The sequence below is a fragment of the Ambystoma mexicanum genome, chromosome 9 (assembly GCF_040938575.1).
Source record: "Ambystoma mexicanum isolate Mex_15411 chromosome 9, UKY_AmexF1_1, whole genome shotgun sequence".
In the NCBI taxonomy this organism is placed as follows: Eukaryota; Metazoa; Chordata; class Amphibia; order Caudata; family Ambystomatidae; genus Ambystoma; species Ambystoma mexicanum.
The window spans coordinates 547,967,545-547,993,302 of NC_090931.1; the positions used below are offsets into that span (position 1 = coordinate 547,967,545).

At 48.8% G+C, this 25,758-nt stretch overlaps 1 protein-coding gene across 2 annotated transcripts in view; it reads right to left on the minus strand.

Moving 5' to 3' along the window:
* CLTC (clathrin heavy chain) overlaps positions 1 to 25,758 on the minus strand; it is a 1,506,669-nt gene that overhangs the window by 458,487 nt on the left and 1,022,424 nt on the right. For both annotated transcript variants that reach the window (XM_069615119.1, XM_069615118.1), the window contains exon 23: positions 3,839 to 4,003. In XM_069615119.1, the coding sequence (XP_069471220.1) occupies positions 3,839 to 4,003 (165 nt within the window). The remainder of the gene's footprint in view (positions 1 to 3,838; positions 4,004 to 25,758) is intronic.

Sequence of the window (25,758 nt, forward strand, 5' to 3'; positions counted from 1 at the left end):
GGATATTGCGTGTTTCCAGTTTTGGACATATTGTGCCACGCCCCCCTCACCCCTCCAGTTGCTTTTGTCTTGGAGAGTAGTCATTGTTGCTTTCCTTGCCATCCTCTGAGCTCTTGGTCTGCTTATGCCTCTCCATTTGCCCAAGTCTTTGGACCTCTGATACCCTTGATAGGTTCTTCTGTAACATTGAGAGTAGAAAGACAGCCCCTTGGTATATGGTCTACCTCCTCTAGTTGAGGTGGAAAATCCTGCTCTTCCTGAGGCTCCCAGAGGAGTCGACAGGACCAATGTCTCTAATGATGTGAGGGAGCGCACTGTGAGTGTCTTTATGGCCTTGAGGGCTTCATCTATTTTAGGCCCGAAGAGGTGGTCTCCTTCAAAAGCCACGTCAACCACTTTGTAATGCACTTTTGGACTAAAGTCTATGCACCCGAGCCAACCTTGGCGTCTCAACACCACTTGATTGCCGATTTGTTTGAAACCTGTCTCAGCCAAGTCTACCACAATGTTAATAGTGATTTGGGCACCACCACCTCCTCGAGGATTGCCTTGGCCTCCTTTTTTGTCTTCTGGGAGATGTTCCAGTATGGGACCCAGACTATGCCACATCTCCAAGTCGTGACGTGCAACTATGGCAAGGAAATTGGCTGCCTTAACTGTGGTAGTGCCTATCGCGAGCACATTCTTGTCAAAAGCATCCCTCTTGTGACCCTAGTACTCTGGAGACACTGCACATTTGTTTGTTCGAGCAGGCCTTCCGACCTGCTGCCACCAAAACAGATACTGTGGATGGTTGCAAGACAAGGCACTTTGGCAGCGAGTCCTGTTGATTAAACCTTTTGTCTAATCTGCCCTTTACCGCCGGTTATGTAAACAGATGCCTCATGGTTTTCAGACCGTCCTCCCATATGTGATCCAAAGTTGGTATGGAGACCACCGCTTTCCCGCTCTTCCCCAAATGATCAAAGAGGAAGCATTCCTTTTTGTCCCCCGATGCAATGAGGCCGAATTCTTGGCAGGCTTTTGTAATCAGGTTATGAAAAACAGAGATGTCGTCCGGCGGGGAGAATTTTTCACGCCTCTTCTGGTAGTTCATTGATCAGTAAGTCTGTATCCCAGCCACCATACCTCTGGGACAACTGCGATTTGGTAGATGTTGCCATGTCTGTGGGGGCATCCCAGTCGGTATCTGAGTTCCCTTTCCTCCTGTTCTTGCAATCAAGCAGGTGTTGGGGACCTGTGTGGCCTGAGTGACCCACTTCTGCCCCGTGATCTCAGCAGTAAACTGGATATTGAGTGACCTAGACCTTGAAGGCCTGTGGGAGGACACTACCCTGGTGGGAAACTGATGGATGTCACCGTGTGATACAGGTGCCTGTATTGATGGGAACCTGTGGCTGCCCTGGAGCAGTTTAGCTGAAGCAGAATCCAGCTTTGTAATAACCCTCTGTAATCATGAAAGGACCTGCAGGAACAAGAGCGCCTGTTGAGTAGTTGATGGGGCTTGCATTTCCACCTGGTATTGGTGTGCACCAAGGTGACTTGGTGCTAGTCTTGGGTGAAGTCCCTAATCTAGGCCTGTTGCTCTAGTATGTCGTCTGAAGAGGTTTAGAGGAATATTTTTCCCCGGGGTTGAAGGAAGTGTAGGAGAGAAGTTGTTGTGGTTCTTGCATGATCAGAGAATCTTCAGAGTCTGAAAATTGTGCCTGCTGTGCCTCAAAGTCAGGGTCTATCATGCTGCAGGATGTCTTCCGGGATAACATCAGAGTAAACAATGGGCGAGACTGGTGAAGGAATCACCTGCACATGTCCTGCCTCCTGCTATACAGTACCCTCTGTGGCATCATCTCCCCTTCCTGGCATTGCCCGAGGAGTTGATTTACCGGTGGCTGGAGTATGCTTATCCATCAACAGCTTACTTTTAGTTGGAGGCATTAGGTCAGCTGAAGACAGAGGTTTGTTAACCTGCAACATAGTTTGTTTTGTCAACGTGATCTGCAGTCGTATATTGGACGTGGACGAGGGACCCAGTATTGCCGATGAATATTTACCCGAAGAGTGTTTACTCGTCGACAAGGTTCTTGGCCATTGTAGTGAGCTCGACAGTGGGACTGTTTTTGTTTGATCCGTCGTTGAAGCCTTTGTTGGCTTGTGCTTACTCAACTATGTTGTCGTCGCCAACAGGGTTTTGGATTTGTGCTGCTTACTCTACAACGGGGCAGTTGTCACCTAGGTTGTCACCTGGCTGGTCATTAGTGACTCCGCTGAGTGTTTCCTCACCTTTAACGTGGGTTTGTCAGATTTCTTCTTTGACAGGCTTAACTCTGTCGACATTTCCCTGATAATGAGGGGGGTTTTAGAGGCATCAAGGGCCTGGTTTCCTTTGACAACAAGACTTCCCTCCCGACATCAGCTTGTGGCCATGGGTGTCGTGGCGATTATGTTTTTTAAGTCGTCTTGCTCTCTCTACAGTGTGGTCTTTTGTCCTTGTGGATGGTCATATTCCTTTTGGACTCAGTCAGAGGGGTAGTAGTCAGACTCAGGGGGTTAGTTTCCCTAGTTTAACCAACAGACAAGGCGACTATTCCTGTCAGTCAGTATTTTGGAAATCAACCTCTTACAAATATCGCACTGGTTGGCGTTCAAGCAGTAGATACACTATGCGCCTGTCTCCATCGTTGAAATTCTTAAGGCAACAGGTGGCACAGGCCTCACATAAGGCTTTCTTTTTGCCTTCTATCCCCACTTTTCTGGTGTAGATGAGGACACTACCTTGTATTCGTGATGAAACTAAGAATGCTCCATTTCCCAAAGAAACAAGTTTTTCCTTTTAGAAGATATTTTCTCAGAGGAGAAAACACAAGGACTCCCATCAGCGTGACACACGATTAGAATATGAGGAGAGTACAACTACTTGAGGTCCCATTGGTTGGGACCAAGAGCACCCATAAGAATGGTGACAGCCTGCTTAACTGAAGTTTCTTTGCTTTAAGCAAGGGGAAAAAAATAAGGCAAATGAGGATTCCCAGTCATAAGCCAGGGAATATTCACAGCATGTGAATTTATGAAAGATCCAATGATGGAGAAGGGAGACATCCCCTCAGAAGTTGATGAATTGTACGAGAAGTCTGAGGAAGGCTGGGGAAGGGAGCCATTTACCCCCAATACTCCTTTTATTTAGTTTCCCATAAAATGTGAGGGACACAGCTAGCATTCTATTCTGACATAGGACTGTGGACATCCTGACTGACATTAGTAATATTGGTTGAGGCAGGGAAACCCCTCTTAGAGCTAGACCAAGATAAGGTTTTCTTTTTTGCTTTTCACTTTAAATAAGTTTATGCCAACCATAATGACCCATCCGTGTAAGTCATACTTATGCACCCTTACAATGATGAATCGTTTTTTTTTTTTTTGCAAATGCGCTTCTTCAATGCATTCTAGATGGCAGTTCTTTTAAGCTACGTGGCAACATTGGGCTCAGACTTCGTTTGTCCGAGTGCACATGATTTTTGCAGTAATCGATGCTTTCAACAAACGTGTCTTCATGAATAAAACAGTGTTAATTTAAACTGTGATCAAAAATGGCTAACTCTTTGTCAAAGGGATTACAATTTACTAGTCTTTGGGCAACTTCCAGATGGAAGCTGGCTTGTGGCTATGAAATTTAAAAGGCTGAACAGAACTTTGTTCATAAGGCGATATGGCAGGTCCTTTTTATTTACAACAATTCTTTTATTACTGCAATGATGGTGCACTCCTTTTTACACAAGCTAAACAATAATTCATCCAAACTCTTACCGCTCCTCTTCCAACACATTTCTTTATTTTCACTCACCTCTTTCCACGTGCGGGTGCTATTGGCTTTCCGAGCCCCATCAACGGCAGCCTGGTATTCTCCAAGGTGGACCAGGGTGGAGGCCAACCGCCCAAAGTTGGAAACATTGTTATAGAGCAGCTTTGCAGCATCATACATTTTCTCATCATAACAGCGATCACCGACCTGAAACACAAGAAACCGTTGTTTTTGAAGTGGTAAAAGAGCAGGCAAGAACTTTGCTAAAAAAACGTGACACAGAAGAGAATTATTGCACACGTGACAGGGTGGCTCGAGATTCAGATAAAGGCCAAATGATAACATAGTATTTCAACAACTTAAACATGGAAATATGTAGCGCTTAGACATAGGATAATGCCAGATTACGAATGGGGTTAGGGAAATGTCCCCCCCCCTTTTTTTTTTTTTACTTTCAATGCATCCTTGAGCATATCTGTTATTGACTTAGACTCAAGGCTGATTTTTGGGTGAGGCCGTTTAGACTCACTCTCTTGCCTTATTTGTTTATTTTTTTATTGTGTTATAGTTCAAACTTTTCACAAAGTTTGTTATACAATTCAAAGTACACAATATAATACAATATAACCAGTAAAAAACTAACATGAATTAATCTCCCAGTAGGTAATATATACCCAAAAATAAAGATTAAGATTTGCAGGTTTCACCACATATGCAATACAATTTGTTGCCGCAATAATCAATTATGTCTGCTGCCCATTTAAAATGTAATGCCAACATGTTTTAGTCTATAGAAACTAATCAGAAACAAAGTTCCCAAATGTCGTAACTCAATTCATGCAATTGTACACATTCCACAAACCAATGTTTCCATGTTGTGGGGAGATTGACAATCTACAGGCTGGTGGATCCATATTTTAGATTCATTCTGCATCCAATAATTTCATAGGTTTTATGCAGATTTAATATTATTTGCATAAACTATTGACATATATATCTGGATGACACTTAGTTATGCAGAGACATAATTTCTCTTCTCCACTAGGACCAGGTCAGAATATAAACTAAAAGCAGACACTGAACCAGCGGTTAAGCACCCGAGTCGCAATGTGATTTCCTTATCCTCAATGGATTGCTAATTAACCCTCCCTAATCATAACCAAGCCAGACAAGATTATATCACAAGTATTGACCCAATATGCTAGGGCCAGATAGTCAGCATTCATAATTGAAGTTTTCAATAAAGGGAACAATGAATTTGCAGGGCAAACCCACATTTTTTGAAATAGGGATTTTTTGCCACTTGATTCTGGCTGCCAAGGACCTAAGCCCCAACTCAAATCCAATAACGAGTAGAATTGGGTAAAAGCAAGCACCCTTCTCCAAAGGATACCCTCCAGTCCATTCCAGTGTGAGCCCTTCAAATGTAAGAATTCAGCACCATTCAGTATAGAGGGCACCACCGCAGATTTTAAATAACGTGGGAAAGGTAATGGGGAGATGGGGCCATACTTGCAATCAAGCCTCTGAGCTGCAAAAATCAGGACTTTCTGGCACAGGTTTTTGTAAGAGTTAAACGGACAGAGTTTAGAAGAAATTCAAATACCGAATTGGTAAAATCCTTTAACAAATCTAACATGGTTTTACCTAAATGCCAATAAAAGGATGAGAACTTGCAACAGCAGTTATTAAACGAAATGTAGTTTTAGAATTATTGATGAGCAAGTAATTGCTTTTACAATAATCCTCTAAGGCATTAACAGATATTTCCAATCTGTTCTGCAAACAAAACTAAGACACTGGCGATTGCCAAAAAGTGAAAAGGAACAGAACCAAGTTTGGGATGAAAAGAGTTTGCCTTCAGTAAGTAGGAAATTAAGTGACAAATTGAAAGATCAATCAATACTGGTGCCAGGACGCATCCTCTAGCGGAGACCCTCAAAGGTAGATATTTATCAGACATGTCCAATTAGATTTTTTTAGAGAGGAGTTGGCATGTATGTTGACCACTACACCTGATAGAGAGGGATATTTGTTCCCATAGTTTTACTCTGTTAACATTATCAAACACGTTTGAGAGATCTACAAATGCCATATAAAGAGAAGATTGCTTCAGAATGGATTGCTGGATTGAAAGAGTAATTAAGTCCAGTGCCTATCCCTTTCAGAAATACAGATCGGTAGATATACATCCAACCTGCTCCAGAAGCCCAAGCATCCATTTGTTTAAGGAGGAGGGGAGATTTTTGTTGGAACCTGTATCTAAAAGGGTGATCGGATGGTAATTAACAGGGTTCTGGCAATCACCATTTTTAAATATTGGCACCACAAAACAACCTGCTACGATGTAGGGATTACTTTAGGAGTTAGAACAAGAGAAAGTAAGCTATGCATAATGTTGGCCCACATGATTATTTTCAAAACAAGATTGGGTAATCAGTCTGCACAGGCTTCTCTCGCAAGTAGTTTATATTTTGGATCAGTGTGATTTTATCATACAAAGAAAATATAAGTCCCATTTCGTAGAATTCAATTCCTGTGACACAAATGTCTCCAAATCACCTTTACGAGAATACAGTTACTCGCAATAAGCTACCCAGGTAGATTATGGGAGGATATTTAGCTGAAAAGAGTGCCGACATAGTTTGAGCGTTCAACAAATATCAAAATTAGTGAGTCTGAGGCTTGGCACTGTCCCTTTGTAACATCAAACATGTGTGGGTTCTGCCTCTGTTTTTTAGCTAATGCTAATCATGAGTAGGTTTAAGAGCACAGATTCCTGCAAAGCTCTCTTTTTTTCAAAGTGACTTTGTGATCAAATGAATGCTTATGGTATTATTAATTTTAAAACCGGACCATGAATAGGACAATTGATTTTTGCTGCATAAGGAAAACCATTTGAAAGAACTCAGATGGTAAAATGATATGACAATGCATTACTTACCGTAAAAGCATTTCTGATGGTTGTATCTGCTTAGATTCACATGCTGTGCATAGGTCCGACATCCAGTGGTCACTGCGGAGTATTGCATTTTGTTTTTCGTAGTCGAAAAGGGGACGTCGACAAGGCGTGTCTGTAACACTATCCCTATAGTGACGTGTGTTGTACCCACAATCCCTCACGCGTCAAGGTCCCTCTGTTTGTATTTTTCTGCCCTGAGGGAGCCTTCTAGACGTGAGTGAGTACAGAAAAGAGAAATATAGAAAGATGTCTATGTTCCTTCCATCCGAGCGGGGAGGAAGGGTGGGCGCATGTGAATCTAAGCAGATACAACCATCAGAAATGCTTTTACGGTAAGTAATGCATTGTCTTCTGATGTTTGTTAATCTGCTTAGAATCACATGCTGTGCATAGACTAGCGAGCAGTACCCGGAGTTGGCGGTGGGTTATGAGAAGGAACAGTAGAGAAAAGATGTCTTAATACTGCCTGTCCCACCTGGGAGTCAGATCTAGAGTGTGCATCTAGACAGTAGTGTTTTGTAAAGGTGTGCACAGAACTCCAGGTAGCCGTTTTGCAGATGGACTCAAGGGGAACATTTGCAATGAATGCTATGGACGCCCCCGTGCCTCGAGTAGAATGTGCTCTTGGCCTAAAGGGCAGTTCTCTCTTAGCAAGAGTATAACAGAGAGTGATGCATTGGACAATCCATCTAGAAATAGTGGACTTTGAAACTGCATCCCCTTCTCTTCCTGCTGCCACCGAGACGAAGAACTGATTAGTCTTCCTCAGTGATCTGGTTCTTTCCATGTAGAACATGACCGCTCTGCGCACATCTAGTGTGTGCAGAGTCCTTTCTCCCAAGTTGGAAGGATTTTGAAAGAACGCTGGTAGTTCTATAGACTGGTTTACATGGAATTTTGAGATGAATTTTGGAGCAAACCTTGGGTGAGTGCGTAGAACCACTTTATCTTTGTGAACTGTAACAAAGGGGTCTAGAATAGAAAGAGCCTGTAGTTCACTTACTCTCCTGATGGAGGTGATAGCTATTAGGAAAGCAGTCTTGAGAGTGAGGTCTTTAAGAGTTGCTTTGTGCATGGGTTCAAAAGGTGATCCCATGAGTTTTGTAAGTACCACGTTAAGGTCCCATCCGGGAGCTGGGTCAGCTATCGGGGGGTGTATTCTTTTTACTCCCTCCATGAAGGCCTTTATAACAGGGATCTTCCACCACGACACTTTGAGTTGGGAAGTGGTGTATGCAGAAAGTGCCGCTAGGTGGACTTTAATGGAATTGAACACTAGACCTGAATCTAATAAATGGGTCAGGTATAGAACAATATGTGTGGGAGAGCAGTCAATTGGGTTGATGCTCTTTCCTCTGCACCAGATGACAAATCTCTTCCATTTGCTAGAATAGCAGTGGCGAGTGTTGGGTTTTCTGGCTTCCCTGAGGATGTCCATGCATCTCTGCGGGAGCTGTAGGTGTCCAAATTCTACGACCTCAGGAGCCAGGCTGCTAAGTTCATGTTCTGGGGGCATGGATGCAGCGTCCTGCCCCTGTCTTGTGACAGCATGTTGTACGGGCAGGGGAGTTTCACTGGGGGAGATAGAGACATCTCCATCAAGTGAGCGAACCATGGCTGTCGGGCCCACATTGGGGCCACCAGTATCATGGTTACTTGTTCCTGGTGCATCTTGTGCACCACCTTGTTGAGAAGGGGAGTCGGGGGAAAAGCGTAAACAAATTTCCCTGACCATCGAATCGACAGACCGTTCCCCTTGGATTGGTTTTGGGGGTACCTGGAGGCGTAGCTTTGGCATTGTGAGTTCTCCAGGGTTGCGAACAGGTCTATTTCTGGGAATCCCCATTGCGTGAAGACGTCGAAGACGATGTCTTCGTGCAGTCGCCATTCGTACTCTTCGGGCAGGGGGAAATCTCTGCTGAGTTTGTCTGCCAGCAGATTGAGTTCCCCTGGTACATGTTGTGACAGGAGGAACATATTCTGTCTGAGAGCCCACTTCCATATGTTCTGGGCCAGTTTGGACAGGCCTGGAGAGTGGGTTCCCCCCTGCTTGTTGATGTAATACATGGCTGTGGTGCTGTCTGTAAGGACCATCACTGTCTTGCCTTGTAGGTGTTCCTGGAAGGCTTTTAGCGCCTTGAACACCGCTAGTAGCTCCAGAAGATTGATGTGTTTGGATGCTACGCTCGGAGTCCACTCTCCGTGAGCAGTCTGATGGGATAGGTGAGCCCCCCATCCTGTGAGGGATGCGTCTGTGGTTAGAGTGGCTTCCGCCGCGGGTGTGGCAAAGGGTTTCCCTTTTTCTAGGTTTTCTTTTGTCCACCACCGTAGCGAGAGAACTAAGGCCTGCGAGACCACTAATAGATCGTCCCATAGTCCGCTGGCCTGACACCACTGGCTGTTGAGCCACTCTTGCATAGGGCGCATGCGCAGGCGCGCGTGAGGTACCAAATAAATACACAACGCCATCATGCCTAGCAAGCGCATTGCTTTGCGTACCGTCACCTCTCGACCGGACACATATTGAGGGATCTGAAACAACATGTTTTGGACCCTCTCTTTGGAGGGGAAGACGAGCCCGTCCTTTGTTTGAATTAGAGCCCCTAGGAATTGTTTGATTTGGCTGGGGTCTAGGCTGGACTTCTTTTCGTTGATGGAGAAGCCCAACTGGAACAAAAGGTCTACCGTCTTTTGGGTATTGGAGAAGCATATTTCGTAAGAATCCCCTGTTATGAGCCAGTCGTCGAGGTAAGGGTAAACTGGGATGGACAACCTGCGCAGGTGGGCCGCTGCCACTGCCAGTACCTTTGTGAATACCCTCGGTGCTGATGCTATGCCGAAGGGTAGCACTCTGAACTGGTAGTGTTTGCCCTCTATCATGAACCGGAGGTACTTTCTGTGCGCTGGCAACATTAAAATATGAAAGTATGCATCTTTCATGTCCAATGTTGTCATGTAATCTCCCTGTGATAGCAGTGGGATCACTTCCTGTAGGGTCACCATACGAAACTTTTGGGGTTTGATAAACTTGTTCGCTGGGCGCAGATCTAATACAGGGCGCATGGTTCGATCCTTTTTGGGTACAATGAAGTACACTGAATAAATACCTTCCGTTACCTGAGATAGAGGCACGACCTCTATGGCTCCTTTTTCCAGCAGAACTGTTGAATTCGATGCAGTATCCGTGGGCTACGGTGGAAAGTACCCAGCGGTCTGACGTTATACCCTCCCATGCTGGAAGAAAGGATGTTATCCGGCCCCCGACCGGCGTTGCATGGGAGGGGACGCGAATCTTCGCGTCACTTGGTGTTGTTAGGGGCTTGGGAACCTCTGGGGGTGGACCCTCGCCCTCTTCCTTTGCCCCGACGCTGTCCTCTTTGACTGTACTGGCCACTACTGGTCTGGAAGTTGGTGGCAGGGTACTGTTGCTGCTGGTTTTGTTGTTGGCGTTGGCCACGAAAAAAGCGTTTATTGCCATATCCGCGCCTGGTAGCGGGCTTAGAGATTTGGTCAAGAGTTTTGATTGTATCGAACTCTTTTCTAGCCATCTCCAGAGCCTCATCCACCGCCTTCCCGAAGAGGTTGGAGTCTTCAACAGGTTTATTTATTAAAGACGCCTGTGTCTCCGGTTTGAACCCTGAGTTGCGCAGCCATACGTGTCGTTTAAGGACTATTCCCTGAACTAGGGAACATCCTGCAGTTTCTGCCGCATCCAGAGAGCTCTTCACAATACTCTGGTTGACCTGGGTTCCTTCGCCAATAGTTGAAAGCAGGCGTGTACGTAATGGTTCCGGCGCTTCTTCGGCGTCTTTGCGCAGTTTAGCCCACTGCGCGTCCGCATAGCTCGCGAGCAAAGAATTGTTGGCAATTCTTGCCGAAAAGGCGGCCGAGGATGTAATTCTTTTAGCAAGGGCAAATAACCGCTTGCCCTCCTTGTCAGGTGGTGCCTCACTGGTGGAGAGTGGTACCCCTGCCCTCTTTCTTGTGTTGGTTACTACCAGGGAATCTGGAATGGAATGTCCCCTGATGTACAGCGGGTCTGAGGGTGAAGGAGTGAAAAGTTTTTCAATTCTAGGATTGACCCCTCTGATTAGTGCGGGTGTGGACAGCGAAGGGATGATTCTTCTCCTCACCGAAGCGAGGAGGGGAATTGTCTGACTGACCGGGGGTTTCTCCTTAATTACCCTTTCTACAAAGTCTAATTCAGGAGAGAGCTCCCCAGTGTCTAGTTCGAAGTGTGCTGCTGCTCTGCGCAACAGGGCATTAAATGTGGGTTGATCGTCGATGGGAGACGTGTTTCTAACCGGTGAAATGTCAGGAGGATTTAGATTCAGGACATCAGTGTCGGAATATATTGATGGTGATTGCCAGGGGTGAGAAGGTCCTTCTTCTGGATTTTCTCCGAAGCCTTCTCCTACCGAGTCTGGGCTGTCGTCCAGACCTTCCTCCTGGTTCCGCCCGTCTTCCTCGTCCATAAAATCATCCTCTTCCTCAAAATAATGTTCTTCCCCAGTGAGGTCATACACACTGTGGAAGTCTGAGGCTGTGTCCTGGTGGGGATTGACTAATCTTGGAATTTTGGCCCTGGGGTCCTCCTGAGGCCCTTCTCTTATTCTCTTTGGAGTGGGAGGGTTTTGGGCATTCATAAACCTCTCCATCCTTTCCATGCAGAGATGGAGCCGTTCCATGGTTTCATGGGGTACCCCTGAGCGGTCTAGCGGGGGAAAATTGGTGTCTTGTAGCTGAACACGGCTCGACCTCTCCCATAGCGTCGAGGAAAGTGTTCCGTCGCCTTCCGAAAAGCCTTCCGGTGTGTCTTTCGACCTTTGCGTAGCGCTCGACGTGTCTTTCGGCGTACGCTTTTGGGCGTCGGCTACCACGATCCTCGCCAAGCTCTCAGCGACTCGTTTGTCCGCGGGGAGCTGTGGTTTCGACGTTATGGGTGTCGAACGCTCTACGGCGGCATGCGCTTTCTGCTGATGCGCTCCGGCCGATGATTTGGGGGCGGCGCCCTTCTTTGCCGAAAGCCCAGTCACTGGTCGCGGCTGCGGTTGCGAGAGGGGCTTCGAACCCGAACGGTCCGAGGAGGCCGCCGGTGAAACCTGCGTCTCCTTGGGCGCTGATGCTCTCTTTGCCTTTGGCAAAGAAGAGCCATGGGTTGTGTGCTTATGTGTGGTCTTGTGTGCGTCAGTGTCGCCGGGGTGTTCATCCCCATAAGCAGGGCGTGAGCCGAGCCCGTCGGGGCCGGGGACAGACGACGAAGCGCGTGTGCGCTCTCTAGGGGGGTTTTCGACTTCCGTAGCGGAGGTCGTGGTATCACGTTCCTCGTCACTGTCGGAGGTAGCGACGGTGGGTGGGGCGTCGGCCTTCGACATAGCGTAGGCCGCCCACCTTTTGACCCTACGGCCTTTTAGAGTCTTCGGCTTAAGAAGCCGACAAGCCGTGCAACCCTCCTCCTTGTGATCGAGGGGCAAGCAGCGGTTACACCGTGAATGCTTGTCCTTCCAAGTAAACTTGCCCTTACAAAGCGGGCAAAACCTAAAGGGTGTCCTCTCCATAGCTGAGGCAATAAAACGTGATAACCACCCCAAGGGAAAGGAAGGGGAAAAGGAAAGGCATTCTCAGAAAAGAATTAGAGATGTCCCACGACCCCGACTCTCCCTACTGTATTTGGCCTGCGAGGCCAGGCCACGTGTTCGGCAACGCCGAAAGATCTCCTCCGCTCGTCCCCTCCGTCGAAGATCTTGCTCGGCGGAGAAGCTTCCAACAGCGTCGAGGGGAGGATCGATATGTTTTATATTATATAGGAAAACGACCAAAGGTCGAGGAGATGAAATCTGCAATGTCTCTCGAGGAGCTCCGCGTAAAGGCGACCAGTATCTGGGCGGAAAAAAACAATCTGAGGGACCTCGACGCGTGAGGGATTGTGGGTACAACACACGTCACTATAGGGATAGTGTTACAGACACGCCTTGTCGACGTCCCCTTTTCGACTACGAAAAACAAAATGCAATACTCCGCAGTGACCACTGGATGTCGGACCTATGCACAGCATGTGATTCTAAGCAGATTAACCAACATCAGAAATAGTTTTTGGGCACTAGAGGCCGCCACAAAATGATTATGCATTTTAGTATTTAGTCCCACAATGGATGATAGTGCGAAATAGAGGGATATATCCTCCTGAACCCTTGTAAATGTCTCGACTATAGGGTTAGCAGATGAGAGCTTCTCTGAATTCGAAAATGCGACGATAACATCTAAATATGTTCGACATGTAGCCACTTGTACCCCTGACTCTGAAAGATGTGTTGAAAATTATAAGTTAGGCACTGTAGTGACTAACAAACTCTTAGTCCATAGTCCCCTTTCCTCCATACTGTATGGTTGTCCCTTCCAAGGGACGGGAGACGGAACATTTTTCATTAGAAAAAACATTCCCTCTTTAAATTTAGAGGCACGCAGGGGTGCGGCCCAGGGCGCATGCGCTGCCCTGACTCTGCCCTCCGGTACCACAACTCAGTCCCGATTGCTGCATCGACAATAGGTTTAACATTGCCCAATGACAGTATTATTAGGGGGGAGGTTGGTGGGACGTATGGAGGAATAGGGACGATTGACTAAGAGTATGTTAGTCACTATGGTGAGTAACTTACAATTACTCTTACGTCCCATCCACTTTCCTCCATACTGTATGGGCGATTACAACGGATTGTAGCCCCAGGGTGGAGAGGAGACCCTCCTTAAGCAAATAGCTGAGAACTGCATGCACGAAAGCCGCATCAGATCTAGAGCAGGTATCCAACAAACAATAATGCTTGCAGAAAGCCGAGGGAGAGGCCCAAGTGGCCGCCCTGCTTATGACTTGCAAAGGGACATGGCGCTGGAATGCGATGGCCGTTGCCTTGGTCCTGAATGCGTGGGCATGCATTTTGGCCGGAAGCAGCTTCTGCTGGCCCTCATACGATTCCTTGATGGCAGAGAACATCTACCGGGAAATGTAAGGCTTAGAGGCCTGATAGCCAGGTCTCGAGCCTCTGAAAGTGACAAACAGGCTGTCTGATTTGCAGAAGCCCTTGGTCCTGTCCAAGTAGAATTTCAGGGCACGCCTGGCATCCAGGCAGTGCAGCGCTCTTTGTGCTTCGTCCTTGGGATCGGGGAAAAAACGTAGGAAGAACCATTTCCTTGTTTAAGTGGAAAGCAGACGGGACCTTGGGCAGGAATGCTGGGTGTGTCCGCAGGACTACTTTGTCCTTGTGAAAGGTAGTATATGGTTCCAAGGCGACCAGCACCTTGATGTTGCAGACTCTACGAGCCGAGGTGAGGGCGACTAGTAAGGCCGTCTTGATGGTGACCAGCCTGATGTCGACAGACTCCAGAGGCTCGAACGGTTTGTACGCCAGAGTGCCCAAGGCTATGTTAAGGTCCCACACAGGGTGCGGTCTCTTGACGGGCGAGTAGAGCCTTGCGAGTCCCATCAGGTGTTTCTTAACGATAGGGTTGGAGGAGGAAAAGAAGCCTTTCTCCGAGTTCCTGTAAGCCCCAATGGCTGAGAGGTATGTGCGGCAGGTGTCCACCTGCACGTCTCAGAGGGCGAGGTGCGCTGAGAAAGAGCATGTCGTCCAAAGTGCACGCCAGGGGGCGATACCCTTGGAGTCTGCCCAGTGGCAGAATATGGTAAATTTGCTTTTGTTCTGGGCCATGGTAGCCTTGCTCCTGGCGCCCTGTATGATTTCCAGATTGGCCTGCGAGAGGCTTAAGTGCTGCAACGTTACCTGCTCATGTACCAAAGTTGTGAGGGCTAGTTTCCCTGGTGCAGGGTGGAAGACTCTGCCCCCCCTGCTGTGCTGGGTCCGTCGGGAGGTGAATCGGGGGCACTTCTGAAAGACGGCACAACTCCGAAAACCATGGCCAGACCGGCCACCAAGTAGCTATTAGAATGATGCAGAGTTGGCGAGACTCCTTAATTTTGCAAATTACCGTGTGTATAAGGGGCGTGGGCGGAAAGGCGTAGGCCTTCATGCTGGTCCACTGGAGGTGAAGTGCGTCGCCCAGAGAGCCGGGGTCCTGACCTTGCCAGGATGCGAACTGGGGACACTTCTTGCTGTGCCAGGTGTCAAAGAGATCCACCTGGGGGTGACCCCACCTGTTGAAGAGCTCTTAAATAACAAGGTTGTTTAGCTGCCACTCGTAATTGTCGCTCACAGCCTGCTGAGCACGTCAGCTTCCAGGGTGGATTCCCCCGGGAGGTGAACTGCCGAGGGGAAAATGTTTTTCAAGGACCACTACCACCTGTTGATAGCCATTATGCACAGAGGAGGGATATGTTGCCTCCCTGCTTGTCGACATAGTACATGCTGGTCGAGTTGTCTGTCTGGATGAGGACAACCTTGCCCCTGAGAAGTGGTAGGAATGCCTTGAGCGCCAGCCAGATGGCGCTCAGCTCTAGCCAATTGATGTGGTATTCCTGCTCCAGAAGAGTCCAGGTGCCGTGGACAGGGTGGCTCCCCAGCCCTCCAGAGAGGAATCTGTGGTGATGGTGGCCTGCGGAGTGGGCTTTCGACAGGGCTTGCCCATCCGTAGGTTGCATTCTCTGGACCACCAAGTTAGGTCGGGGTGGAGAGATGGAGGAACGTTGATCATCTCGGATTGAGAGCCCCGCTCCTGGTTCCATGAGGCCGCAAAGTGCAGCTGAATCCTCCTCATCCTTAGTCTTGTGTGCGGGACCGCTGCCATTAGACCCAAGAGATGTTGGCACCACCATGCAGAGGTCACCTCTCTGTTCAGGAAGGGAATGGTCGCCCTCTTGATAGCCGAGATTTTGTCCTCTGAAGGAAATAACTTCTGGGAGCACGTGTCCCAGAGGAGGCCCAAAAATGTCAGTCTGCGTGGGTTGCAGCTACAACTTCTTGAGATTGAGCGAAAAGTCCAGATCATGCAGTGTGTTCATGAGGGCATGGGAAGAGTGGAGAACCGCTTCCGGAGACGATGCCCTGACGAGCCAGTCGTCCAGGTATGGGTAGATGTGGAGGCTCTGCGCTCCGAGGAGTGCCGTCACTGCATTCATGCTCCTAGTGAAGAATGATGGGGCTGCCAAATCGGGACGTGCAGATAGCCGTCCTTCAGGTCCAGGGAGCACATCCAGTCTCCCCTGTTCAATGTCTCCGATATGAAAGCTGGCGTAACCATCTTGATTTTATGCAGGGGTAAGGAGAGGTTGAGGGTGGAAAGGTCCAGCACAACTCTCAGGCCCGCCTGGTGGTTCTTCTGAATGGCGAAAATCCTGGAGTAAAAGCCAAAGCCTCGCTGGGAGGCTGGCACTTCCTCTACTGCCTGGCTCTCTACGAGCAACTGGACCTCCGTCAAAAGAGTTGCTGTCCCAACGTGTGGTAGTGGAGGGGAGGGGAGGAGGGAGGAGAGGCTGGGACAGGGAGACGGTACCCCGTGGATACCAAGGAGAGGATTCAGGGGGTCCACGAAATTCTGGCACCAGAAATGTGCATGGAGAGCAATCCCCCCTGCGCCCCCCACCCCCACCACAGCAGAGACATGTAGACCCGAAGGGGCGTGTCATGCCTTCTTTCCCTCGGAGGCTGTCGCAGAGGAGGGGGACTGGAAAAAGCCCTTACTCGCCCCCCCCCCTTTTTGTTGCTTGCGCTGTCTCTGAGACGGTGAGCGGTCCGGCTGCCTGGATGCCTGGATCTACGCTCCTGGAAGCCGCTCAACCCTCCGTATGTATGACCCCTATTGGAGCGCTGCTGAGTTCGGGAGTAAGATTTGGGCATGGTCTTTGTCAAGATGGATAAAGAATTGGCCGTTTGTGAGCTGTTTTTCTTTTTGTCCGGCTCTTCGTCAGTGGAGGAGTGGAAAAGGTCCCCCCTCCCCTCGAACGGTTGATCTAATATGCGTTCCTGGACATCCGGGTTCAACTTTGTTGCCCGGAGCCAGGCGGTCCTTCTCATGTCCGTGGTGATACAGATGGCACAGCCAGAGGTGTCAATATGGGTCACGGTGGATTCCATGAGATCATGCGCCACAAGCTTGGCCTCAGCTAGCCCCACCTTAAAGCGTGATTGGCTCTGCGTGGGGAGTTCCGGAAAGAAGTCTACAATTTCCAGCCATAATGTGTGTTTGGCAGCAGCCAGCATGGCATCTGTGTTGGACTGATGAAGGTGTAAGGATGTGTTGGAATAGAGTTTCTTGCCGTACGCCTCCAAGATCATCTCCTCCTAACCTAGCGGCGCCGCAGAGGAGGCGACTGAGGCTTGGAGTATAGTGATGCTGCAGGAATCACCGAAGTGCATGGCTGAGGATGGCCCGAGAGCAAGAGTGTCTCCCCCTCCATCTGCCTGTACTTGGCATCCAGGTGTCGATTTAACGGCTGGGCTGAGTGGGGTTTGAGCCAGCCCTTCTTGGCCAGGGAGATTACATCGGTCTGCAGAGGAATCCCCGATTTGGCAAAGGTTTGTCGTGCGAGGACTTCCGCCAGAACCCGCTCTGCAAGTTGCTAGACTTCGGGTTGGGGTAGGCCCAGATACTCAGCCAGCCCAGCAAGATGTTCGTGGAATACCCTGGCAGAGGATGGCGCGTCCATATCCTCCACCTCATCCGTATCGTGTGGATCTGGGGGAGCCTGTAGAGGAGGAGGAGTAGTAGTTGGCACCGGAGGCTGGGGTACATGGACTGCGGCCGGAGGCTGGTACGGAGCCGTCTGAGGAGTCGGCTGCACCGGGGGCGCCGACAGGCATCTGTGGTGGTGCTAGCATTGCGGGAAGGACTTCCCTGATGGCGTCTTTGAAGATACCCCCACATCAGAGGTGACCTCATGAGGCCAAGGAATCCTCAAAGACGTCTTCACTGACCGAAGAGGGAGCAGGGGTTGCTGACGAGGTAGCGGGGAGCTGCTGGAGCCGCTGCGTACCCTGCCCATATGGACGCAAAGGAAAGCTGCCCTGTGCAAAAGTGGGGTACGGTGTAGGCCACGTACCTGGTTGAGGCCAGTCCCACCCTGATAGTCGTTCCTCGCCGAACTCCTGGAATGGCGTTGGACGGGTGCATCTCTCTGGCGCAGCGGCCATCTTGTGGAGCTACCAGCCAGGTGCCTGCGACGTGTTGCTCGGCTCACTGGGCCCAGCCTCGTCCAAGACTCTTGTATGTGGATCACAAGGCCTACCCTGCTCCTCGGGCCTAGACCCAATAGGTGTGACACCTTCGACCCGGGGGTTGGTAGAGCTGCGTTTAGGTGCCCCCTCAGATGTATTGCCGGTACTAGGGCATAGCCCCTCAGCCATTTGCCGGTACAAGGACGGAGCCCGTCGAATGATAATCCGGTACAAGAACTTTCCGGTTCCTCAACACTGCCACTGTGAGGATCCAAGGATCCCTTGCCCTGAAGGCTGGTAGCTGCAGCCTGGGTGCACGTGCTGGTTCAAGGTCCTCAACGGTCCCTCCTGTGCGGGAGAGTCCCTGGGCAGGAGTCTCCTTTGCGGGGTGCAAAGGAAAATAGCAGCCCTACCTTAAGCCTGGTTCGGTGTTTCACAAAGTTCTTGAGGTCCTCTGGAGGTGACTTATGGAAGAGCTCCCTACACCTGGCTAGTCTGTTCTTCAGCGATTTCGATGACAGCGAGCCACACAGTGTACAAGCTTGCCAACCGTGGTCTGGGCCAAGGCAACATAGGCAGAGGGCGGGGGTCTGAAGTTGGGAAGAGCCCGTTGCAGGATGGACACCTGCTGCACCCTGTGGAAGTCGACATGCGCCGGGGAAGAGCGTGACACCCGAGCACCGGGTACCTGAATGATAAAAAGACAGAAAGAGACAAAGAAGAAGTATCTGCGCGTGGAATTACATGGCCGAAGCCAAACCCAGGAGCACTGGTGAATTCGGCCCGTTCTCGTCGACGTGGAAAAGGGTATTGGGTTGTGGTGGCAGAGTAAGGGCAGCGCATGCTCCCTTGGTTGCACACCCGCGCGCCTCTAAATTTAAAGTGGAAGAATGTTTTTTCTGGTGAAAAAGGTTCCGTCTCCCGTCCCTTGGAAGGGACGCGCAAGCAGAATGGAGGAAAGGGGATGGGACGTAAGAGTACAATTGTGTTTCTGTGAAAAATGCTTAACAATAGGATTACACAATGTACCAGCCCATGTCCCTCCCGCAAGACTTTGTCACAAGGTTGCAAGTGAGATGTTGACAGCTATTGCCAAATGTGCAATGTCATGCCAAGTTACTCCCACCATTGTAGAAATGCTATAATAGATTAGGGATTGCTTATATGCTATGCTATACAACATGCATTCTAAGGGAGGTTCCTAGAGAGCTCCATGTGACAACTGCCTGGACACTTGTCCTGCTGTATTTACCTGCTTATCAGCTGATAACTGTATGCTGTTTATTTTCTATCTAACACAAGAAGCTTGGTTTACCCATCAGTCTGTTTCTAAATCTCCTTATTTGCTGCAAACTGAAGAGGCTGAGGTGACCCTTGGGAAGACGCCCATAGAATGCTACCATAGAATGGTGCTGGTGGGTCTGGCCTAACTGCAGGAGTTCTCTACTAGCTGTCCTCAACCACAACAGCAAGGTCCTCACCACATCAAAGGTCGCTTCTTTAAGTGTGGCTTGCCTGTTGGCTTTGAAGTTGGCAAATCTGTGCTGCAGTTCAAGTGGTGGGCCACGGAGTATCTCTAGTGCTGCGCACGGCTGTGAACCTATTCCCCTTCTGGCTGATCGGTAAAAAAAACAAAAACAACCTTCTTTATTCTTATTTTCTGTCACTTTGTTTTTCTCAGCATTTCACTGTATTTTTTTCACGTTATCATTTTCCTTCGTACAATGCACTTTGATCCACTGCTCTGTGACTAAATGTTGATTTGCCATTTCATGTATTCGACGTCTACTTACACCTCCTGGTATATTTTGCATTCGTCAGTATCCAAGTAGATAGTTGTGACGCAGAGATTTTTAGCTTTGTTTGCCGCATTCACTGTGTCTCAAGCTTCTAGTGGTTGTCATTAGGCGCTGTTTGCTGGCTACAGTGTAGAGATATATGCTGAAATTGAGTGCCCACGTTTGAAGTTCGTGCTGCAGGTTTATCGGGTGCACAGTTATTTCTGATGCCATCACAGAGACCTCTAGGGTAAGAAGTCTGTATTCAGCAATCTTGGCAGAAAAGTTCAAAACAAACAGATATTCCACAGTAGTTTATCACAGCAGCACCCTGCAGATGCGGAAAGCACTGGCAAGGTGACTGACACACCGTATGACTCCTTCCTTTCCCTCAGTGAAGATCTGCACATTTTAAAGGGCCTTTCTTGCTAACAACTGGTCTACAGTGTACATTGCATTACTGTCATGTTCTGATTAAATCCGGTTCTGTTTCTACTGCTAAGTTTGCCTATTGCATTTTTGCCAGTGATGTTTTGATTCTAATTGGTCAGGTTTTAACAGTTTATGTTGCAGTTCGTTTTGCTTCTCACACTGGTTAAAGATGAGGTTTTGAATCTCATTGTATTTTTTGTGATTCAGCCCTACAGCCCCGTGTGACGTCACGGTGCATTTCTGGTATTTACAAACTAATAGGGACATGTTACTGTCTCCGGATTGAGCGAGTTTCGAATCACTGCTCCTTGGGTTAATGTGTGCCGCCACATAACCGCGATTTGGGAACCGAGTGGGGGTACGGATTGGTGGTCCAGGTGCGTTGTTGCATGGCCCCCAGTATTGGCCGCAGGCTCTGATACATTTGCCCCCTCTGCCACTGTGTTATTTTTTACTTTCTCCACGTTGTGGTTTCCTTGGTACAGCATTATCACATATATCCTTGGCCTTCACATTAAGTCTTTCATTTGCCGCTTGCAGGCCTGCATTGTTTTGGGGATTTCCATATTCCCTTGGGGTTACTTGTCATTTTGTAGTTAAAGAATTGACTGCATGTTTTATTTTTTGGGATTTATTGGAGGCATTGTCAAAAATTGGTGCTACTTTTCACCAGCCGCATGCTACAAACAAATTAGCGCAGACATTCCTACATGCTTTGCTACAATGCTAGGGGGGGCCGTGATTGACATTCTCGTCATTGGCCCCCTTTCATTACTTTATCTACTACAACACTCAGAGCCTTGCGGTCTATATCTGTGTTCTTGTTTCAACTGAAGAGGTGATGGGGATGGCGTTTGGCCATTTGGGAGTTAAGTACTGAATGTTATTACCTGAAGCGGTTCCTCTAGTCCATCTTGTGTCTCACTTTATCTTTACATTCTGCAACCTCTTGCTTGCCCCCGTCTCCCCTTCTGTACCACATCTCTGGTTTGTCTTTACGCTGTCACTGCCGCTAAATACCAATTGCTGGGAGGTTGTTTGATCCACCCCTCTTGACCTGCACTGCCTGCAGGCCCAGCTCCTTTTGTATCTCCCCAGCTCTTTTAATTCCTAGACTTGGCAATGGGCTCTGAGCTATCCAAAACACGACTTACACCTGCAGTGAGGTGCAATGTCTTCTTCATGTTTTTAATGTATGGGGTGTTCACCTGTAAATATTAGAAAGATTGGAATGTTTTGACTCTGGTTCAAAAAGCTTCAGTGGCCACTTTAGGGCTCATTACATGTGGATCATCCGGTTGTCTAGCGCAGGGCTTTGGAGGAAAAAAGGTCTACAGTGTATGATGGTAATTGGTCAGCCTATTTACCTGGTACAGTGAATCTGTGATTCTGTAGATCACGTAGGAACTCTCATCCTAAGCTAGAGAAGGAATTGGAATACAAGCATCCCTCCCAAGCCATCCAGCAAAACAGTAGACACACACGCAAAACCCAGGTGTTTCTGCAGACACCATTAAAGACTCCCTTTCAAAAGCACCCACAGGGCCCCTGTTGACCTTTTAGATGAACTGGCGCTATACTCTGCTCTCCCGATTGCCTGCAAACAACCTACTCCGCAACAAATGGGCCCGCCACCTCAGTCAACACCCCTCGCCCCCAGAGCCCTCCCCTAGCACCCACAACGCACCTCCCGCCCCCAACGCCCCAATCGTCAAATTTGTTTAAACTTTATTTAACACAGGGGCAGACGTACAGCCTCCAGACACATTTCTGGATGAGTAAGGTACAATCATACATTACTTTAGCATTATACGTCTGACAGAGAAGTGAAGTGCCATAACATTAAATAATATGCATCATCACATTTTTTATTCATCGGTTCTCTGCAAGTATTTCCGGAATAGGCCCTATATGTCTTTCGGTCTACAACTGGGTGCAGTCATTGAGATATAGCCTTCTTCCCTTTTGTTAGCATAAGTAAATTCCTTGAGCCATTCTTTGACACTAGGGGTTGTTCTGGATTTCCAATATTTCAGCATACATTTTTAATCAGACATGCCATGTTGAAGAGTCTGCAGATCTTTACTGTTACCTTCCCGATATACCCAGCAGGTATTTAAGGCGTGAGAGCGTGGGGGGTATCTTGGTGATGTGTGTTGGAGACTTCTTGCCAGAACCGGGTAATCTGTGGGCAATCCCAGTACATGTGGAGTGAGTCTGCGGCAGATGCGCCACTTTTTATGCATTTGTCACTAAGGTCTTGTGCAAATCTAACAGGTGTATAGTGTAATTGGCTGAGTATATTAAATTGTATGAGTCTAAATCGTACATTTAAGGAGACCTCTTGTCAGACGGCACCAGAGTAGCCATTTCTCATCATCTATTGCTACTCCCAGATCTATCTCCCACTTCGCTTTAGCTCCGTTGATGGGTGATTGATTTGATTGACATGCTTTGTATAATCTGGCTACAAGTCTCCTGGAGTCTCCACTGCTCACCAACATTTCTATTGGTTAACAGGCATTTGGTTCTTGGGGAATGAGGGCCATCAGCGTTGGATTGCTGTCCTCATTCTAAAGTATTGGAATTATCTGATTGGGTCGTTACCTAGTTTGGCCATAAATTCTTCAAGTGTGCCTAACGTCCCTTCCGGGAACAGGTTGTGTAAAGTCAATTCTCTGCCAGCGTCCCACGTATTTTTTATGTCTTTGTCGTATGTCAGGGGAGTCCGGGGCAGCTTCATAAAGGAACTAATCCGCAGTATGGTGTCATCACTCCTAGTCTCTTAAACAGTCTAGACATGCGTTTCCCGTTGTGCGTACAGGATCAAACGAACAGAAGTCCTTGTGTTGGTCTGCTAGTATAATTGACCTCATGTTTGTGGGCAAGGCATTGTACGACTCCAGGAATTGATGTATTGGGGTGTCATTGGTTGAGTACCAGTGGCCTGCATACTATGCCTGCGAGAAAATATAATAGAGCTCGAAGTCAGGAGCCGCTAGGCCACCTTGTTCAAATGGTTCCGCCAATCCCTCCCATTAAATTCCAGGGGCACTAGTACCCCATGTAAATTTGATTGCTAGCAGTTTGAAGACCACTACCATTTTAAAATATTGAAATAATGCCATACACCGACATAGAGAACTTTGCCCACAGTTGTAGTTTGGTTGTCAGTGTGTCTAGGTACGTCTGGTGATTATCAGCGTGCAGGGATTGGTGTGACCAGGGCATCAGTATGCCCAGGTATTTAAGTTTGCGCAGGGCCCATCTGAATCCCATCAAGTCTGCTGGGATGTGTTGGGTCCGTCAGTGGGAACAATTACGATTTTGCTTCATTAATTCGATAACCGGAATGTATTGTAAATTTGCAGACTGCCTCCATCATTGGAGCCAAATTATGTTCCGGCTAACGGATACATAGCAGTGTTGGCGTATAGGGAAATTATATGGTGTGCCTGCTATGTGGAGACCCCCGTGTCCACGTTTATCCCGCATTAGTTGGGCAAGATGTTCAACAGTCAATGCGAACAGTAACGGGCAGCCCTGTCTTGTGCCGCGTACCATGTGGAAGGTGGGTGATAGCATGCCATTGGTGCAGACTCTGGCTGATGGGTTGATATATAATGGTCGCCTAATTGCATTCGGTGGAGGACTGCAAAGAGGAACTGTCAGGATACAGGAGTTGAAAGCCCTTTCTGTGTTGAGTGAGGCCACAACGGCTCTGGCCTTTTTGATTAGTTTGGGACACAATGCAGAAATTATAAGTTACTCACCGTAGTGACTAATGTACTCTTAGTCAATAGTCCCATTTCCTCCATACTGTATGGGCGTCCCTTCCAAGGGACAGGAGATGGAACCTTTTTCACCAGAAAAAAACACCCTTACCTTTAAATTGAGGCGCGCAGGGGTGCGGCCCAGGGAGCATGCGCCGCCCTGACTCCGCCCTTCGGCGCCACACCTCAGTCCCCATTGACGCATCGACAATAGATTTAACATTGCCTAATGACACCAGTATTATTAGGGGGGAGGTTGGTGGGGCGTATGGAGGAAAGGGGACTATGGACTAAGAGTACATTAGTCACTACAGTGAGTAACTTATAATTACTTTTCCGTCCTGTCCCCTTCCCTCCATACTGTATGGCGATTACAACTGAATGCAGCCCCAGGGTTGAGAGGAGACCCTCCTTAAACAAATAGGTTGCTGAGAACCGCCTGTCCGAAGTCATTGGATCTAGAGCCGGCATACAAACAGTAATGCTTACAGAAAGCCAAGGAAGAGGCCCAAGTGGCCGCCCTGCTTATGACTTGCCATGGGACATGTCTCTGGAATGCGATGGCGGTTACCTTGGCTCTGACTGCGTGGGCATCTATGTCGGCCGGGAGCGGCTTGTGCTGGCCCTCGTACGCCTCCTTGATCGGGGAGACCATCTATCGGGATATGGAAGCCTTAGATGCCCGATCGCCTGGTCTTGAGCCTCCGAAAGTGACGAACAGGGCGTCCGATTTGCGGAAGCCCTTGGTCCTGTCCAAGTAGAATTTCACGCACGCCTGACCTCCAGGCAGTGCAGCACTCTGTGCTTCGTCTTGGGGTCGGGGAAAAACGTAGGAAGGACTATTTCCTTGTTCATGTGGATGGCCGACGGAACCCTAGGCAGAAATGCCGGGTGCGTCCACATGACTTCCTTGTCCCTGTGAAAAGTGGTATATGGTTCAGAGGCGACCAGCGCCTGGATCTCGCCGACTCTACGAGCCGAGGCCAGGCCGACTAGTATGGCCTTCTTGATGGTGACCAGCCCGTTGTCCACGGACGCCATTGGCTCGAATGGTTTGGGCTCCAGAGCGCCCAAGACGATGTTAAGGTCCCACACCGGGTGCAGTCTCTTGACTGGAAGGTAGAGCCTAGCGAGCGAGACCCGTCAGATGTTTCTTGACAATAGGATTGGAGGAGGAGAAAATGCCATCCTCAGAGTTCCTGTAAGTCTCAATGGCTGCAAGGTATGTGCGGCAGGTGTCCACCTGCACGCCTGAATGAGCGAGGTGCGCCGAAAAGGAGAGCACGCCGTCCAAAGTGAAAGCCAAGGGGTCGATACTCTTGGAGTCTGCCCAGTGGCAGAATCTGGTCCATTTTCTTTTGTACTGGGCCCTGGTGGCTTTGCTCCTGGCACCCTGTATGATCTCCAGATTAGCCTGTGAGAGACTAAGGCGCCAAAGCATTACCTGCTCAGCCCTGCAGTGCCAGAAGATGTGCTGGGCCCATCGGACGGTGAATAGGGCCACCTCAGAGAGGCTGAGCAGCTCCGAAAACCATGGCCTGGCCGGCCACCACGGAGCTATCAGAATAATGAGGAGTCGGCGAGACTCATTGATCTTGCAGAGTACCCTGTGCATCAGGGGAGTGGGTGGAAAGGCGTAGGCTTTCATGCTGATCCACTGGAGGTGAAATGCGTTGCCCAGAGAGTCGGGGCCCTGACCTTACCAGGATGCGAACTGGAGACACTTCTTGTTGTGCCATGTGGCTAAGAGATCCATGTGGGGGTGACCCCACCTGTTGAAGACCTGAATAACGACGTTGTTTAGCTGCCACTCGTAATTGTCCACTCCTAGCCTGCTGAGCCTGTCCACTTCCAGGTTGGATTTCCCCCGGGAGGTGGACTGCCGTGAGGATCATGTTTTCCAAGGCCCACTCCA